The following is a 20,659-nucleotide window of genomic DNA, read 5'->3' as shown; positions in this document are numbered from 1 at the left end:
GTGCCTTCTGTCGAGAACATAGAGAACATGGAGGAAGCGCTATTTATGTGCATAAATCTGTGAGGTGTAAACCGAGAAATAACCTAAGTGAATTATCAATAAAAAAAGTTTTTGAGTGCGCAGCAGTAGAGTGCACATTTAAGAAAGATCGGTTAATAGTTTTGTCAATTTACAGACCTCCATCAGGAATTATAGACGTCTTCTTATATTGCTTAGAGAAGGTACTCTTAGATATATTTAAGGAAAATAAAAAAATTGTTATAGCGGGGGATTTTAATATAGACATGCTTAGAGAAAATGAACACAAATTAAGCTTAATTTCACTAATAGCTTCATTTAACCTTTTGCCTACGGTTTTTGAAAACACAAGGGTAACGTCACATACAGCAAGCTGTATTGACAACATCTTTGTGAATTGTGAATACAGAAACACTCTAGTATTTGACGCTTTCATTTCTGATCATACTGCTCAGAAAATTATATTACCTTTAGAGAATTTTAGAAAACATACGGCTCATTTGAAAAGAATCTTTTCAGAAAAAAATAAGCAAACCTTTATAAACTGCCTACAAGAACAAAAGTGGGAGGATGTAATTATGTCAGAAACGGATGATGTCAATCAAGAGTGGAACCTTTTTATGAATCTTTTCTCTACACCGTTTGATCAATGTTTTCCTAAAAAAACAATAAGAAACGCTAGTGGTGTAAAATCATATAAAGATAATGATGAGATTAGAGGATGTAAACGAAAACTAGATATCTTGTTAGTTTTGGCTAGACAAAGTGCTCGATATAAACAGGAATATAGATTTGTTAAGCGAAAATATGATAATCTTTTGAAAACTGAACGATCTCAGGCATATGACATTAAGCTAAAGCTTTCTGATAATAAAACCAAATGCATGTGGTCAATATGCAATGAGATTTTGGGTGGAAACAGTTTAGGGGCTGACATTGGTATGAGTGAGGATCCTAATCAAATGTCAAATGATTTTAATGAATATCTGTTGAACGTTGTACCTGAATTATTGGAAAACCTAGAAAAAAGGCCATTTTCCAATAAAATACCCGTAAATTCACAGTCCATGTTTTTAACACCGGTAACACCAGATGAAATCTGTCATTTGGCTGAACAAATTAAAAATAAACATAGTAGTGGAATAGACGAGATTCCAACCAGTATAATAAAAATTTCTGTCCAGTATGTAAGTAAAGTGTTGTGTCTTTTGATTAATGAATCATTTGAAAATGGCGTTTTCCCAGACCAACTTAAAACAGCATTAATAAAACCGATCTATAAAAAGGGAGATCCGGAAATAATTACCAATTATAGACCAATTAGCCTTTTGCCCGGGTTTTCTAAAATATTTGAGATGGCTATTTGCAAAAGACTCCTAGAGTTTTTTAATAAATATAAAATGTCCAACAATCATCAGCATGGTTATGTAGCTAATAAATCAACAGAAACCGCTATATTTCAGTTTATAAAAACAATTTTAAAACACTTGGAGGGCGAAAGAATAGCTCTAGGTACGTGCTTAGATCTTTCTAGAGCATACGACTGTATAGACAGGGACTTATTGCTCAAAAAGTTGGATTTATATGGTGTAAGAGGTAATGTTCTAAAATTGTTTGAATCATACTTAATAGGAAGGAAGCAACAAGTAAGAATAACCCAAAATGGCACTAGTTATTTTTCGGATATTAAGGAAAATAGCCTGGGCATAGCACAAGGTAGTATTCTTGGTCCAATTTTATTTATTATTTTTGTGAATGACTAGTATTTAGTAACACAGTCAGAAGAAGAGAGCATAATATGCTATGCGGATGATACCAACCTGCTTGTAGGTGGAAATAATCTCACTGACGTTAGTGATAAAGGCAACGATATTTTTACAAGGGCATATGACTGGTTTCTAGGAAATAAAGTGATATTAAACAAAGAGAAAACGAAGTTAATTATGTTTAGAACTAAATTATGTAGAGTTGAAATACCATTAAGAAAACGGTTAGGTAAAGAAAATATTACTATTGTAAATAACACTAAATTCTTAGGTTTACAAATTGACGAATTTCTTGATTGGTCTGAACATATTGATTATCTGCTAAATAAATTAAATTCAATTTGTTATGGAATTCGAGTTGTTGCAAATTATATGAATAAGGAAACTTTAAAAATTATGTACTTTGCAAACTTTCAGTCGCGCATGGAATTATCTTTTGGGGGGGTAGTGGTCAACTACAGAAAATTTTCGTGGTTCAAAAGAGAACTCTTCGGACTGTCAAAAAAATGCAATTTAGAGAGAGCTGTAGAGGGGTGTTCAAGACTGAAGGTATTTTTACTGTATATGCTTTATATATTTATGAAGCATTGATATTCTTCTTTAAAAATCGAAAGGACTTCGAACCACAGATATTTCAAAGATATAATACCAGAACCCTAAATGTAACAAATTACCCTATTCACCGTTTAACCTTAACTGAAAGGAGTCCTTATTATATGTGCCTGAGATTGTATAATAAATTACCAAATGAGGTAAAAACAATTGCAACTCTAAAAATCTTTAAATATACAATAAAAAAGTTATTGATAGAGTTAGAACCTTACTCCATAGAAGATTTTTTCTGTAAAATTTAAATAATTGTAAATACGATGTAATTGAAATTTGTAACAATATCTGGTGCTTTTTCCTTCTTTGACGCCGATTTCCTTTGTGTTTGGTATATTATGTTTAGGTAATGTATTTATGACACAATGTTAAATGAAGTTGATTATTATTATTATTATTATTATTATGCAGTAAATATTTGGACGCTGTTTGTGTGATTGTATATTTTTTTTTAGACAGTAATAGAAAATAAATAAAAGTATCCGAACTGTGCAAGCCTGATCAGTGCATAAATGCACCTCTTTCTTTCTAAAACTATTTCAGATTATGCTTTCGATATAATATTTAGCTTGTTTTGAAATCGTACAACATCGTGGGCGATATAGATGTAAATAAGGATTAGCGTGCGATGTGATTCTAACGCCCATTGTCGTAAATTGCAACGTTTTAGTAGTCGAGTATGCAAATTACGAGACCATTTACCAGTATCTTGTTCTACTCTCTGTTTACGTTGTCCAGTAATCATTTCCGAGCGTACCGTACGACGCGTATCGAATGGTAAAACATTAATTACTAACGTCGCGTCTGATCGCCAATTAATTTTTGTGCCCCGACGGTCGTCAATGACGATACGATAATTGGCGGGCGATATTTCTTAAAAGCACTCCCTATTGACATTTTGCGTTGGTAGGAACGCCCATGATGAGGAATCATCGTCTTTTTGTTCTTTGCCTACCCATGGCGGATTTGAATATTAATATAATGACAAGGTCGAAACGAATTTTTAGCATTCTTCGACAGTTACACTTTTGATATTGATTGATATGATTTGTTTTTGATTGGAAACCTTTTCTGTATAAGCCGTATTCCAGAATTGTCCAATAGCGTATTGGCGCTTTTCGGTCCTCCTCCTTCCATTCTCCTTCTTGCAGCTCTCCTACTTCTGTTCCTTGAACTATGTTGCTAATCCGTTTTTGTCTTGGTCTTTGTGCCAGAGTCTAATTCCATACCTTTAGTGGTATTCTTCCGCCGTTCATTCGTTCATACCCTAACCATTTCAGCTGTTTTCATTTATCCTGATAGTACTTGTAGTAGACATTCTATCTGCAAAGTCGTCATTTCACACGCGATCTTACAAAGTTAAGCCACAAAATTTTCTCCAGTTTATCATCTTTAATTATAGTAATTTCACTATGTCATAACCGGCTCGATTCGTTAGTTTTTATTCCATAGTCTTGGGTGAACCGTTTTTATCATGTTTTGTCGTCAGTCCCCAAATACTCGTACTGACTTACACTTTTTTTGTGCTGCACTTTCTATTCCACTGACCTAGAGTCTGACTTTGTTTTTCAATCTCCTCAAATTCTCTTTCTATTTATTGATTCGTACCATCTTGCATTATGTATAAGATCTTGCAATCTTCTCGTTAGTTTTGGTTTGACGGCTTTTTCCTTCCCATTTCGCTTTGTCACCGTTAGATTTGACCTTGAAGAATAAAGCGCTGAAAGTGATAACTTTCGCCACATGTTATATGTCTGGAAGTGAACACATGCTATTGTACTCGTCGAAGAACTTCTTCATTTCTTTTGCGATCTACCAACGATATCTCCAGTATTTTTGGTACACACCACATCTACAATCCTTCTCCTTTATTTATAGAATTTGTTTTTAATGTCCATGCCTCTACGGTATACGAAACTAACCAAGCATAACCTTCAAGGGTTCGGTATCTTAGTTTTGGTTAGTTTTATTGTAAGAATTTGTTTAAGTTTAAGAAAGATTGCTCTTAATTGCTCTATTCCACACCAAATCTCCTTTTCTAGATCTCAATTCTGATTTAACATACATCCTATTTGCGTCACTTGTTCTATATCCTCCCCATTTGCTCTTATTCTGAGAGTTGAAATATCAGACCCACTCACTATACACTTATTATCTGTTAATTTTTAGGCCCGGTTACTAGGGACCGAATCACGAAATACTCTTTTCGAGTAAAGGTTGCAAACAGCATCGGTGATAAAATGCACCCCTGTCTAACACTTTTTTTTGTCAAACTGCTGCTCCGTTGTTGGCAAGTTGCGCAATCAGATATCTGCTTCCTGATTCCAGTACAATTTACTAATTAACAGTAGGTCTTTTCCATTTAGCCCCAAATTCCAGGTACTATATCAGAAGATAGTGTTTTACATTTTCGAAAGCGTTTCCATAATCGATAAAATACATGAAAACATATTTTCTCTGGTCCTGACAATTTTGTATTTTGGGTTCTCTGTTGAATACAGCTTTTCTTATTTCCAAACCATTTTTAAACCCGAACTGACAGTAGCCGCCAGGCTGTTCGCAAGAACAGCTGCAGGATGTGATGTGACTAGACTGACAATAATCTACTTGATTTTGTTGTTTGCTGGAAAGCATCAGAAAGCATATAATTTTGTTATATATATATATATATATATATATATATATATATATATATATATATATATATATATATTTATATATATATATATATATATATATATATATATATATATATATATATATATATATATATATATATATATATATATATATATATATATATATATATATATATATATATATATATATATATTTATATATATATATAAATATATATATATATATATATATATATATATATATATATATATATATATATATATATATATATATATATATATATATATATATATATATATATATATATATATATATATATATTTATATATATATATATATATATATATATATATATATATATATATATATATATATATATATATATATATATATATATATATATATATATCCGGGATATCATCCGTTCGCTCGTTGAACTCCGACTGGAATCCTGCAGACGTTTCGCCAAAATCTCACTTGGCATCTTCAATGCTCGCCGTCCGTGAATCAATACGTGAGAATATATATATATAGATATATATATATATATATATATATATATATATATATATATATATATATATATATATATATATATATATATATATATATATATATATATATATATATATATATATATATATATATATATATATATATATATATATATATATATATATATATATATATATATATATATATATATATATATATATATATATATATATATATATTGTGATCAAATCTTTTGTACTTTTTGTATCTTTTGTAATCTTTGTGCTTCTCGAGACACGCCATTATATTGCATTGTGCTTGCCTGTGCAATAAAGAAAAAGCAACGGATGGTTCAAAGAAGCAAATGGACCAAAGATTGGCTTCTCAAAAGAAGTGATTACTCCCATGTCGATTTGCTTGCTGATTTGAAACTTGAGAAGCAGGATTGGTTTAACTACCTAAGAATGGACGAGACAACCTACTTGAAATTATTGAAACTCGTTTCTCCTTTAATACAAAAGCAAGACACACGCATGATGCAATCAATTTCAGCCCATGAGCGGCTAACACCTATTTTTTTTAACCACGGCTTCCTTATTTGCTCCCGTATCAACTTCTTTGAGTTTTTCGACAAACACATCATAGGCTGCGGACTTTTTATTTCTGTCACTGTATTCTTTACTCTTTATTTTCCATAAGGTAAGTAGTGGTAAGCTTTTGTATACCTCAATAAATTCGCCTAAAAACTGTCCGAGTCCCACACACGCTCAGGTTTCCAAATTTGCTCAGGCTAAATTCAAGTACCGTCTGAGTTTGCTCAGGCTAGGCCAAAGGCCTGCGCAGTCGGACACACGTTTACACAAACGCACCGATATGCCTGCGCAAACTAGGTTCGCACAGGCAATCTGTATTAAAAAACTGAGCGTCTGTGGGGGCCATAAGAAAGATGGAAGTTAATGCGTGTTACGATATAACAAAAGTCGATAGAAACATGTCGTACACACGTCTTAAAAAGGGGTATAAATGTCACTTTGTGACAGCTGTCAATTTAACCATTTTCGGTTTTTCGCCGATATTTCCCAAACCAATTGACCGATCGTAAATCTGAAGCCGGTTGTGAAATGTACTAAAATTCTTCTAAAATTTTCCACATTTAATCTTTGCCGCAGGCACAATGGGAGACGAGATCCCTGTATATAGCGAATCTGGGATACATTGCATTTTCTTTGAATAAAGTAGAAGCGTTTACTGGAATGTTGGTGAAAAAGTGCGATATTATGCTTTTGAAAAAGCACATACGGTGTTTAAAAAAGGTAGTCATAGACTCATGGTTTCGTTAGTTTCCCAAACGACAGTATATTAAAGATAGTTAAAGCGAGTTGCCGTTTTGATGGACAGGATAATTAAATGAAGTAAGCATTCGAAACGTTTTTATATTGTTTTTGGATAATCTACACAGACGTTCTAGCATATACAAAATATTAGTTTACTTGACAATTCAAGGAAATAAAAATTTTTGATGGAACTCAACATCAACATCTCCATATGGATGAAGCACTTTTTGTAATATTGGTTCCATTATCTTGACCGGTAGTTACTTTAGGAAATATTCTAATGACATCATTCTGGAGAGCAATTTCATCAACGGCGAACCACAGCAGTTTTCTTCTAGAGAAACATTTTATTATGTTTTTTAACTTTCTAACTCTTCTTCCTTATATTTTTACAAACGGTTCCAAATACGATGCATTTTTTAAAATTATTTTATTATTTCTTTGGCTAATAAGTTAATTGTAGTGGCCTTTAAAAAGCACCCAGCTCTCACGCAAAGCCCCAAGCGATGTACATTCGAAAACCGACAAAAAGCGTAAAAAGCGGAACCATGCAGTTTGCGGGTGGTACCCATCTCTCGTTTGCGGCGGTACCATCCTAGCCTTGGCCGGTCACTATTATGATCTGGATTATGGGAGGGTCGCCGCATTCCTTTCAAAGGATGAGCCCACGCGTAAGGGGGGACGTGCGAAACTGTAATGCAAAATAAATGCAAAATGCAACGGGGTGTACCGTGTCGGTTAGTTCGCTATAAATAATAACGGGATGCTTCGACCGGGCATCAGATCCGCAATCATCATGAAATTCGTAAGTACTCGATTCGACTATTTGCTTATTAATTAGAAATATAGTCTACTTACTATACAACATTAACCGTTTTCGAATTGAATTTCGTTAGTGCTATTAATATATGTGGTTACATTAAATAGGGAGCTTTATCAATTTTAGTGTCTTTAAGGTCTTGGGAATATTAGTTAAACTTAACTAATAAGATGTCTCGGCAATATTTCGATAAAAATTTCCCACGAAATAAGACATAGTCCTTTTCTTAGGAATATAGATGTAGTTTGTATGAAATGTCTTGGAGTACCTATGTGATGTGATACTTGTTGACAGTGCAATTATTAAGTTTGTAAATTATAATTGTTGAGGGTAATAACTATTATATTTGTCGAAACCAAATACGCAGACATAAAAAAAATCATAACGTTTTGCTCGATAAAATGTATAGTAAGATTGATAAATTAATGTCAAATTAGACAAAAAATTAAGCAAATTTGATTAATGTCATTTGCGCTTATCAAACCAAAATTCTTGGTGTGGGTATTTTAAATGAAGTTTTGATATTATAATAATGGATTAGGTATCATTTTCACGTAGGTGAAGATGATCTGTGAATGTTTTTTTTTTAATAATTTTAGTATAAGTGACTCAATTTTTTTGTAATATTCTATAGATCAAATATAAATGTACATTTTCAAAGGTGGATAAAAAGGGGAATTATGAAGAAGAGTCTTAAAGATAAACACTTTTTTTGCTAGAATAGACAGTTTATGGACTAAAATCACACGATTCCTATGGTATCTGGATCAACGATAATGTATTTTTCACATTTCATTGTCCAAACTTTGCTAGAGGCTCATAACAAAGCAATAACAAAACATTTTGAAATTTACAAAATATTAATAGGAAAAATAATTTTTCATAACCCACAAATACGTTATAAATTAGATATATTGAACATATATTATTTTTAAAATAACTTTTTTTCTAAATCTAACATGAAGTGTAGAAACTACTTGTTCCTGTAAAGGACCAAAGCTAAAAAAAAACAAATGTTCAATATCATGAATACTGTACTCACATCGAGTAAAAGCTTTGGCACAATTTACAAATTTAATATATTAAGGGAGAAAAGACAGGACATCGTAACTGACACAGACCTGATTTTGTAGGAGTTGTTTTAGTTAGTTATTTTAGAATTATATTTAAAATAATTTTGTTATCTGAAATTAATAGTTAAAAATACCTGAATTTGGACAAATACTCGTTTTTATACTTATTATTTTATTTTGCACTCCGCTTTAGATCTAGATGAAAATATACAAATAACTCATTTGTGATAATTTTGTCAATTAGTTCACTCTCAATATAATTATTTAACTAGAACACAAGATAAATTACAAAATTGTTTTTGACATTTTTCGTTTTTTGGATTAACCCATTTTTTTAAATCAAAATACATGCTAGACTTTTTAGTTTTTATGGTACAATCAATTGCAAATTGCTTAATTATCCTTTATAGATTAATGGATTATTTGAATTTACAGAGTTGAAAATAATTTCCAATTGTTCCGTAACTGTCATTTGCTGTGAAAGTTCCACGTTCTGATAAATCATCAACTCAAGTAAAATATTGTTACCTAGATGCACAATCTTTGTTGTATCATGACTCCAATGTAGGAGAGTTTTAAACATCTATTTCAGGTGTGTATTGTACTATGTCTACTTTTGGTTACTTTTTATAAGAAAAAAGACTTTTTGAAATTGAGCTGCCGTTTTTGGAAATTGCTATTTTATACACTGGTGGAAAAAATGCCGCAATACTGTGTGTGTGAATTCTAGAGTGTCATTTTATATGTATGCAAGCAATCCTTGTTTCATAAGCGGACGTTCTTAATTTCTTATTTTGAGTATTTATACTTAGTATTGGCTATGGTACACTTTCAAAGTACTGTGAAAATGACCACTACGTTCACAGAGGTAACGCATTAAATTCCCAACTCATACAGCACGCGTTGGAATATTTACGGCTTACTGTTTTCATGGGGTTGAGTAAAATAAATAAAATAAAGATATACTCTAAAATTCGTTTCCTTTAGAAATCACAAGTTACAAGTGCAGATTAATTTTTCCTGTAAATTAAATTTTTTCTACACCTTTATTTTTTTATACATGTATTATTAACACGTCATAACTTTGGTTTAACTTGATTAATGTTGGCAAATCCAGTTCCGTTCCGGGAGATGTCTTACGGAATAGGAAGAAATGTACACCACTGACGTCTTTGCAATGTTTGTTATTTAATTTCAAAGAAACACAAACAAAAACCAAGTAAACTCTATAAAAACAACATGCCTGGGACAGAAATGGAATAATATTCTTTTGGCGCTTTTGGCTAAGTATAATTGCTTGCATATTTCCGATACTAAAGTTTCGCGAAATATTGGTTTATAATTTTTTTTAGTGTAGCTTTCTGGATTTTGGTAATGTTCAATATTATTTTTATTAGGAATATTTTTCCAATTAAACCTTGAATGAAACAATCCAAAACAACGGTTAAGTTATCTCATGAAAACTAGCGAAATATGTACCTGGAGTGTTGATGATTACTGCTAAAATTATTGATACTGCCAAACAATAGCCACAAAATATTAGCGTTATAGAAAAAACATGGTGAGCAATATGAGCAATATATATTTCTCACTTGTCTGGATGAGTTTTAATTGTGCCTTCATGAAATAAGAGGTCTTAAGTGAAATGTGTTATGCGGTGAGTGAATATTATATGCGAATGACAAGATACTTATGTGTAATTATTTTGCTAAATAAAATTCTTTATATTTAACCTCCTGCAACCATTCAACTTATGGCTTATGGCAAAAATCATACTCAGAAGACTCCTGAACCGTCAATACTATAGGCTCTGTCTCTGAAAGTATAAACTTGTGGGAATATCATGCAAATGTGTTTTTTGATACAATTGTTCACATGTAGATGAAACCGCTAGTCAGTATCCCTTAGCCGTAGTAACCACGCCCTTGTGCCTTCGAAACATCCATACAGCAGATTTGTTATTTTTTTTTATTGACTACGTTTTACAAAGAGTAATTGTAGCAAGTCAATATCAATCTTAATCAAAACCAATCTGGTGGTGGACATTAAAGCATTAAACTAAACTAAGAGATCTGTGTGAAGTAGTAGGTAATCTTGAACTATCTTTTTAAGAGATATGTATCTAAGGATGTGGACTCTCAGAAGATTATAAGATTATATAAGATATATATGATTTTTACGAATATGAAGCAGCTCTTGATACAACCAAACCCATGGCAATACGTAGTCTTATAAACCATGGCGAACAATGACCAATTTATAAACAATATCCTAAGAGGCTGAATGACCCCACCGCAATGCTGCATAAGTTAAATGAGAATGCAATAGAGCAATGAGGTACTTATCATCAATTAATCATCTGAGTCGTCTCAGAACAAACAGTCCACTGCTAAATTTTGCTTTCAATTCATCAACATCTTTCTATCAATTTGGTCTGTCATCGATAACAACACCAAGTAGTTTAGCTGATCTACCATTCGTAATAGCTTTATCGGTTGAAATCGTCAAGTGTTGGGCCTTGTCAAGGTTGTCAAGGTTATGCCGGTGGCATTTATTGATAGAAATTGAAAGACTAAGGTAATTGATTTATATGAAAAATAGTTATGGCCCCAAAACTGAGCCTTGAAACACTCCAAACCGTAGACATTTTAAAGTCGATATCTCTCCTTGGAACTCAACTCACTTTTTTCTCCATGATAAATACGACTCAATAAGCTCTAAATGTGTATCCCGAATTCCATACCTGGCAGTTAAAATATCATGAGAAACACAGCCGAAAGCCTTACTCGAGTCACACAACGTTAACTGTCGATTTGTAGTCCAATTAAGTCGAGTTGAAAGAACCAAGTAAGTTTTTTCAAGTCCCCCGCCACCTTTTGTCTTCATTGTCTAATATTTTTGGAAGAAAATGGTAAATAAATTTGAGGATTAGGAAATATTTTCGTCAGCCCCTAATAAATCTAGTGTTAAACTTAATAATAATAATAATATTTCTTTATATATGCACCTCGTATTTACATTACAAATCACAGCGAAGATTCAAAGTGTGGACATCAGTTCGGCATTTTATTCTTTCAAAGAGAGATGGAGGGCAGGCATTTAAAATTATATTATGGTAAAAAACGACTGCGTGAAACTGTAGATCAATCATACACACGATTTTTGCACTCTTTGAATTTTGGTTACGCCTTCTAACTAACCAACAAAAACCATAAACCGCATCTGCATAATTAAAATGAGAAAATACCAGCGAATCCATTAATCGAATTTTAAGGTTAGTTTCTAAAAGGTGACTACTCGAAAAAATGTTTTTTAAACACATATAGGCTTTTTGAATGCACGTAGGGCTTGAAATGCAAATCACTATCAAAGTTTAGTTCCAAATTTCGGGCGCGTCGGACGCAAATTAAATATTGATCTTTAACACTTATTCGACAGATTGACCAAATAACATAAGGTAATATTAGGTAGCATTTATGTCCTTGCCTGCTGGAAATTTTCCGGAAAAAATGAAAAATAGATTTGGTGGTCATCAGCATAGGAATGAACCTCCTGTAAACAACTACTCAAATTGCATGTATAGATATTAAAAAGGAGAGGCTCTAATATGCAGCCTTGGGGTACTCCTCACGGAATAGTAACATTATTTGACTCTCCTTTTTTTCTAAACTGAAAGCGGTCAGTAGAGTAACTACGCATAAAAGAGACTGCAGCATCTACAACCCTAAATAATGCAGTATTGTCAGAAATCTTTTGAGTAATCCAACAAAATAAGCGCAGTCGTTTTGTTTATATCACTTTGCCGAAGAATGTCGTCTGTCATATTTAATAGTGCTGACGTGCACCCTTTTGGAAATAGTAATAATAGTAAAAGTTTGTTGGTTTATCATTTTTTCAAGAACTTTTGCAAACACGGGTAAGATGCTTATAGGTCTTAATCGAGTTTAAATTATTTCAGATCATTCTATTAGCTTTAATTGGATTCGTTTTGGGGGATGTCGGCTACCTCCCGCCGCGAGTGCCTGGGGCTGGTGGAGTAGGTTTCGGAGGCGGATACAGTGGTTACTCGGGCGGCGGACCCCAAATACCAATTATAAGGTAGCATCCACGAAGCCTGAACCGCCCTAATGGTCCAAGTAATCGGGTTTACTTTAGGTATGTCAACAATAACCCTGGAGATGGTACCTACAATTACCTCTACGAAACGGGCAACGGAATAAACGCCGACGAAACTGGTGACGCTCGTGGTGATGGCACCAAAGCTCGGGGTTCTTTTTCCTACACAGCACCCGACGGACAAAGGATAAGTCTGCAGTATACTGCCGACGAGAACGGTTTCAGGCCGAGCGGAGCTCACCTGCCGACTCCTCCACCCATTCCTGAGGCTATTCTAAGGTAAAAAATACTCCCATCGTATCCAACGACGTGGTAATATGGATTTCGAGATTTGGAATCAGATTCTTTAAGTGGCTTTTCGATGTCTGGTAAAACGTTTATGAAAATACAAAAAAAATGTCGTTGTTAAATCATCTGTTGACTGAGACCTTTCCCAGTATCATAATTTTCGCCAATAAATAATTTCTTAATTTTTTGGACATTGGAAATTTAAAGAATATTCAAAATTTCGGTATAGCATATTTGTGTTCTATCACTATATCTAGTTACCTTCACAAAAATCAATGAATTCGAATTTTTCGAAAGTATCTGCGCTCATATAAAAATTTTATAACTCGGTGATCACCGTCGAAAAAAAATTTTTTTTTGTCTGTCCGTTCTCCGTTCTCGTCTTTTGGGTTTTCCTGAATAACTTTCGAACCTTTGGAGCTACAAAATTGAAATTTGCCTCCTTTTTAACCCTCCACAAGGCACATAAGCTTATAAGAAATGGCCCTGATCCGACGCCGGTATCCATCTTTTTTTCGCTATTTTCGACTGTTTTTTGGACCTTGCTAAGAAACATGACAAGTGTCCGAAATTTAGTAATCGACTTCATATATGGCATATATCTGCAGCTTTGCCCCGTGACAGAACCTACTGAAAATGGGGCGGCTGGGGGGTCGGGAAGTATTTAAAAAAAATAAAAATCGCGTGTGCAAGGGTCTACAAAACAGACCATTTTTCAAAAACGGTTTACAAGACCGAAAAAATTCTTGAACCAAAAGATGCAGAAGAAACGACTCCATAAACTTTTATTCCTAACAATTTTTCAGGGGGGGGGGGGCGCCGCAAATTCAAATAAACTGAAAAATGGGTCCCCGTATTATTGAAAATTGGTAATAATTTCAAATCTGTGTTTTAGAAGTCAATTTCTTTTACATGACGATACCTGAAGACCCTGAAAGTTGTTCTTTTAGAGAGTAAATTATTAACCGTAAATCAAAATTCGTACAAACAGTAGCTAATCCGTTCAAACGGTGTTATAGGCCGTATCAACGGCTACAGCTTTTGTATTTACGGTTTTCGTCTATCACATACTCTGTTCGGCATATTTGAAAAAATCCAATGAAAATCACCATTTCTCGCCCTCAATCTAGACGCGATGACGTCATTTACTATTACCACGTACTGTATGGTTTCAGGAAACAAGTAATTTTTTGAAAGCCATTTACTCCATTGGAAAAATTCGGATACCAGAAAACTAAGGAGATCCAAGGCTATTCCTTTATTTCGAACATTGTTGGAATTATATACAGGGTACGTCGTTGATGAGCAAAAAATTTATTGGCGATATATGAAAAACTTTTAAAGATGTGATAATTTGATATGAACAGTATCGTAAACTGTGTCGAGAGAGAGTTTAAGGTTGTAACGGGTTCAATTTGTCATTGGCTACTTCGACTTATGTTTCTCACATGTAGGTTAATAATGCTCGAAGACTACCTATTAAATGTTTTATTCTCACAATTACACACTGTCTTAATCCTCAAAGCTACTGGTATTGCTAATTATTCTTCACTACTTCATTCTGTTCGAACACACTGTAACTGTTTAATTGCTTGGTGTGGTTTGCCTGTCCTAAAATAAATGTAAATAAGTGTAAGTCCTTGCATTTTTGCTGCAATTTAGGATGTTACTGCGGAATGCGGTTGGATTGCACGAGACGATCGTCCTGTATTCCTTCTTATTTCCGAACTAACGGCAATTTCTATTCTTGTCCCTTGCAGTCATTTATTTACACTTGTTGCTTTTTGGAGAGGTTATATTTCAATCCTCTGTCAACGCGAATGCACTCGGCCATTAGTACAGTTAAGCACTCGACCTTTGGCCCACGTTCGTCTTCAATTTCCTAAGACGTTACTGTGTAATCTCAGTCATGTGTGTGTAATAATTGATTATTATTGGTAATAGCGGGTAGTAGTTAGGTAATATTTAGTCTCCTTGCGTTGATTAACTTCTGTCATTATTGGCCGATTGACCCTAGTGGTGTTGGAACCGAACATCGTATTGCCAGCACCATCGGTCTCTTTTTTTGGAACTTTGTGAAACTTCATCGATCTTTCTTTCTTTGGCCTTACGATTTCCGCCGCTGCAAGTGGTTGCAAGATTTCAATCCGAATAAGTTTGTGGCATCTCGTAATTTTCGAGGATTAAACCGGATTGAAATCGTATAGAAGTTGCGGATCGTCGTCTTGTTGGTAGTATTTTGCTTGGACGTCCCCAACATTACAGCTTAGGCTGGATTAAAGCTAACCAACCTAGCACCTGGCACTCTTCACCGCCACCCACGATCATCAGGCGGTTTTTGGTTCTGGTTTTTGGTTTTGGATTTGGTTTTCCTTTTGGAACCAGTTTTTGATTGTTGGACTGGTTTTGGCTTCCCATTTGGTACTGGCTTCCCCAGTTCCGGTTCAATTGGATTTGGTGCCTCCTTACATCGTGGACGGCACGTGTTATGAATTCTGCAACCCAAGAATTCTTCAAGTCTTCAAGTTAGCTCGGTTCAGGACGTTGCAGTGCATATCTCCTCGTCCAAGAGTGATAAGCATTCGTGCCTATCCCACTGACTGGTGAACCCGTAGGCAGCATACAGGACAGCCATCTTAGAGCTTGCCCGACTCGTTCGTTGCTGGTAACTGGAGGATCACAGATAAGCCTCTATTTACGTTTCGGTTAATTTTATTCCTATTAAATACAAATTTCAATTTTTAAATATCAATATAAATTAAAGAGCTCAGTTAGGGTAAAGATAAAGTACACAATTATAGAAACATTTGTTTGTAAGAGTTATTTGTAAACGATCGATCGTAACCAAGCTTCCTGTGGTTGGTGTGTACTTGAGCCAATATATGGAGATTTAAACTGACGTGCCGGTTTATTTATTAATTATTTATTTGGTTTTTGGTTATTTGGGTTCGAATTTTGTTAACTTTGTGAGTTTGTTGGGTGGCTAGTGAGCAAGGACACTAGTCACTATCACTAACTTATAGTATAGGTTGGGGTTTTGTCCTAGCTGGCGCCCCGTTTTCCAACCGGGGTTCTATACCCCGCCCATATTTTGAGAAACTGAGCTGCTTGGGCCCTATACTTACTGCTTCCAATCGGTAGCAAAGTGAGCAAAGTATAGTAGGATTGCTTCGGTCTCCCCTCCACCTTCAGTGGAAAAGAGACGTGGCAAGGTTTCTTCTATAATACAGGGGACGCAAGATTATTGAAAAAATATAATTTTAAATTGCAATTACCAGTACAAATTTTAATATTTACCGAAGTGTGCCCTAACTTTGAAGTTCACAATCAAATTACATTGATTTTGCGAAAGTTCCATAGCAGGAGCACTATAGAAAAACAAAACGTCCCTCTAGGACAAGAGTCCGCGAAGCACCTTCTTTTTAAAATAAAAAGCTTGCCCCACTCACCGACGATTTTTCGAAAGCAATCTTGTCTCTTAACGCGAGAGAGCTATAAAATGTAAATTTGCAATGGCAGCGATCATTAAACAAGGTGGACAGCTTAAAGGTTATATAGTAAAGTTTAGATGAATTGCAACGATAGTTTCCGATAAATTCCTTATTTCAATTTTTAATAACTACAATCCTCGAATTGTTAATAAATTAGGGTTTGATAAATTTGCATGCAATTGAGGCGAATTTTGTGGATGAAAGTAATGTTACATCAGCATTGCTACAAGTAGTTTCTTAGAATGGGGTAAAAATATTACTACTTAACGAAACTTACTTTAGTAAGTAGTTAAAGTTGAAATTAACTGAGATACAGGATGTCAAAATGGCAATTTCACAAAATTTTATAAATCGGGGTGTTCTGATATTTTTTGAATAATTTTGGTTCAAATTGTAGAGGACGGAGAGACGATAGTATTTTTCGTGCATTTGATACTTTTTTGCGCCTCAGTACATGCAGATTTTTAATAAAGATATCACTTCTTACACCTTTTTTTTATACGAAAAAGGTATACTTTTAAAATTTCGCCCCGAGTCGCCGTTTTCGAGAAATTCGCATTTGAAATTTTCGTGTGAACATGCAAAATACTTTAAAGTAGGTTTTGACTAACATAATCAGGATGACAAGCAGTAAAATAGTGCGAAGTGGAGTCTACAGTTTATGGAGTTTTTCACCATATCACTTTCCTGTGCAAAATCTTTTAGAGGATGATCCTCCATCCAGATTGGAATTTGCGCGTTTTTTGGAATGTTTACAGGCACTTAACTTTAATATTTAATAATATATAATAATAATTGATAGTAACATGTTAGGACCCACTAAACTACCACCTAATTTAAACGACGAGCTGTACCTTAATTTTTTGCAAACTTAATTTGCCGATTGTCTGGATTTTCTATGTTTAGAGTTAAGAATAACAATGATTTTCATGATAGATGGCGCTCCGGCGCACTTTTCGAGACATGTTAGAGACTACCTAAATAATTAATTTCCTTTTCGTTGGATTGGCCGCATGAGCCAAACAAACACTTAGGAGTCCAAATTTGAATCCTATTGATTTTTGTATAATGAAGTCGCTAGTATATGAGTAGGTAGTTCATAATAAATAGATTGTAATAAATTTCCGAGCAGTAGTAGTAGGGAAGCACGTTTCAGATTTTAAGATAGTTTCTTCGGTTTTTGCATTTTGCATTATTAGGTGGGAGGCTTACTAAAACGTGAAGTTAGTAGTTTGCACAATTTTGTTGCTAAACAGCAAGCACCAACACATACTCAACTCGTTTTTCCAATGAAACTTTAATTTGATTTGGACATACATTCAGACTGAAAACTGTCGAAATGGCGAATGGCTATGTTAATTATTCAACGCCATCAGGTCTTAGTTTTGAAAGTTTGACGGGTCAATGTTTTTAATTTATTGAAATGTAATGTCATCTTTTTTCAGAATCTTGTGTGTTTCTTCTTTTTTGATACTAAAATGAAAACAAGTCCCATTCGAAAAAGTGAGTTGTTTACGTGATACAGGGTGCAAAAGTATTTCTACAAAAATTCAAAAACTGCGTTAATTATATTGACAAAAACATTTACTTTTCTTTATAATTAGAAACTTTAACTTCAAAATGAAAAGAAAATGCGCCCTTGCTCAAAATTCTTAACCGCAAACATCTCGAAACCAACTAAGAGCACATAACATGGAGCAAGAAAACATTTTCAAGCAAAAAAGGTCATTCATTTAAGTTTTTCTATTTCACTTTGTTTTTTTGCTGCTGGGATACTGATGAGTAAACAATCTTAAATTGCTTTTCACTGTTTGTCGTAAAAGACGACACAATTCAAAATAAAACCCCTTTGGCTAATCTTTACGCGAGTATTCCTGCCAGGATCAGAAATAAAATTAATAATAAGGCGCTTTTGCAGAAACCGTTGACTTGCGTTTTGATCTTTAAAGATGATACTTGCGACATCTAGCGGACAACCTATGAAGTTAATTTAGTTCTGTTTTACTGAAAAATAATTTTTTTTCTCTATACGCTGATAGTCACTAGTATAATGCCTACATGTTGAACAAATATAAGAATTAGAAAAAATGTCTTCCAAAACATTTTCTTGTTTTCTTCGACCCATTCATTGAGATTCTGTTTCTTACGGTTTGACCGTACCTCTAATTCTTGACTCATACACTCTGTTTCAACTCATTGTTTGAAGATATTATTTTTCTACCATTAAAATGCTCTAACGGTATCCTTTAAATTCTAGGAATTAATTATATGTCCAATTTTCTGTTCTTCCTAGTCTCTTTTAATTACAGTTTTTTTTAAAACCGTCATGTTTTGTTAGATTTTCTATTTTTTTCTGTTTGGAAAACAATCATTGTCTTATCTCTATCAATCCGCAATCGACTCTGTATATCATTTAAAAGCAATAATATTTTATTTTGATTTTGCAACATCTCTGACCGAACCTGAAATCAGAGATGATTGCGGTTTGTGTAACGAAACCCACGTGGGAGGTATAGAAATACAAATTGCTGATATCGCGCAACATTAACCCGTACGAAATACAAGGTTTCCCATAAAAATTATCCGTTTTTGCGCTGACATGCGATGATGTGTCTAATCAATCATAAACATTTTGTGAAAGTACGAAATCCTGTACGAACGTGTGAGTGTTGACGTGATGCATCGTGCCGTTTTTTTTATCCGCCCGACGTTCTGCCAAACAAACGACCTATGTGCAGAAGAAATTAATAATTTTAGATTCGCACTTCTCGGGCTTTGCGTAACAGTTAAATTGATGCGTTTGACAGACGTAAAAGTGTTGATTTTTCTGTAATAGCAAATTATTTTGCAACGCTACCCGTTTTTTGCTCACTCACGTTTCATTTTATTTTATTTTTTTGGTTTTGTCAAACCTGATAATTTTTATATGATTCCGCGGCTTACTTACCTTTTTTATTTATTTTTTTTTTTGCTTTTGTGGACAGTGCTTCTTCTTCTGGATGATCAATGATTTTTATTCATGCTATGATATTATACACTTATAATCAGTTATTAACCAATTTTTGTTACTTAAAAAAGTTCCATATACTCTTCTTTTTTTCCCAGTCCAATAGAAAAATTATGTAGATTGGTTTTTAGAATCCAAAAGTATATTATGCAGCAAGCGCGGTACACGGCATTTGACTCACGAGTTTATTTGGCACAAGCGGAGCGAGTGTTTAATAAACGAGTGACTTAAAAAGTTTACCGAACGTGTTGCATACTATACTTTTTCTACGATCGTCAGTTTTTGAGTATATTTTAGCAAAACAATACGAATACATTCACTGACCTAACCGTCAGAATCGGCAAATATCAAAATTGAAAGCGTGGGAAAAATCTCCGACAACATCCGATTGCTCCCAAACCCGTGCGGTAATATCCCGGAAATGCCCGAGTGGCTCCGATTAGTGGAAAATGAAACTGATATGGTAAAGTAACGCTTCCCACACGCTAGATCGGTGTGTAGTTAGGTATTTTACAGACGGGAGTAGAAGAAATTGTTTGCACCTCAATGGTGTTAAAACGATTATATGTGCGATTTTTTCTAAAGTTTATTTCGATCCCATAATCTATATCATGTTGTTGAGAATTAAAGTAAGAATCGCTTTGCAAAAAAAGTCTGTATTCTGTTATTTTCCGATTGAATTATATGTTTGTTAAAAAAAGACCCCTACAAAGTTTTCACTCAAATTTTACAGATTCCTTTGGTAATGGCGGAGAAGTTAACTACATTTGGATGGACCAAACTTATTCTAAATTGTTAAATTATTCCAGATCGATAGAATACAACAGAGCGCATCCCGGAGACGACGGGCAGTATAGACCTGGCTCCGACGAAGGAAGTTTCGGAGGTTACCGATATTGATCCTTTAGGGAGTGTTCTTTTAGCAAAAATGCCAGTACGACGATAATTCTAAATAATTTTTATGTGTTATAATGTATGTATTTATTTTTTGCACTGCCTGTACAA

The 20,659-nt window shown here is 33.9% G+C and overlaps 1 protein-coding gene across 3 annotated transcripts in view; it reads left to right on the top strand.

Moving 5' to 3' along the window:
• LOC132707497 (pupal cuticle protein 20-like) overlaps positions 1–20,659 on the top strand; it is a 59,211-nt gene extending 38,552 nt beyond the window's left edge. For 2 of the 3 annotated variants that reach the window (XM_060679383.1, XM_060679382.1), the window contains 3 exons: positions 12,711–12,850; positions 12,908–13,147; positions 20,464–20,659. In XM_060679383.1, the coding sequence (XP_060535366.1) occupies positions 12,711–12,850; positions 12,908–13,147; positions 20,464–20,554 (471 nt within the window). In that variant the 3' untranslated portion in view covers positions 20,555–20,659. Of the gene's footprint in view, positions 1–7,594; positions 7,665–12,710; positions 12,851–12,907; positions 13,148–20,463 lie in introns of those variants that run through there. The other variant, XM_060679381.1, reaches the window with a different exon arrangement.

Source organism: Cylas formicarius, unplaced genomic scaffold, assembly GCF_029955315.1.
Source record: "Cylas formicarius isolate icCylForm1 unplaced genomic scaffold, icCylForm1.1 PGA_scaffold_9__14_contigs__length_23061073, whole genome shotgun sequence".
In the NCBI taxonomy this organism is placed as follows: Eukaryota; Metazoa; Arthropoda; class Insecta; order Coleoptera; family Brentidae; genus Cylas; species Cylas formicarius.
Note: the sequence above shows the minus strand (reverse complement) of the source record. Positions and strands in the feature narration are given on the sequence as shown.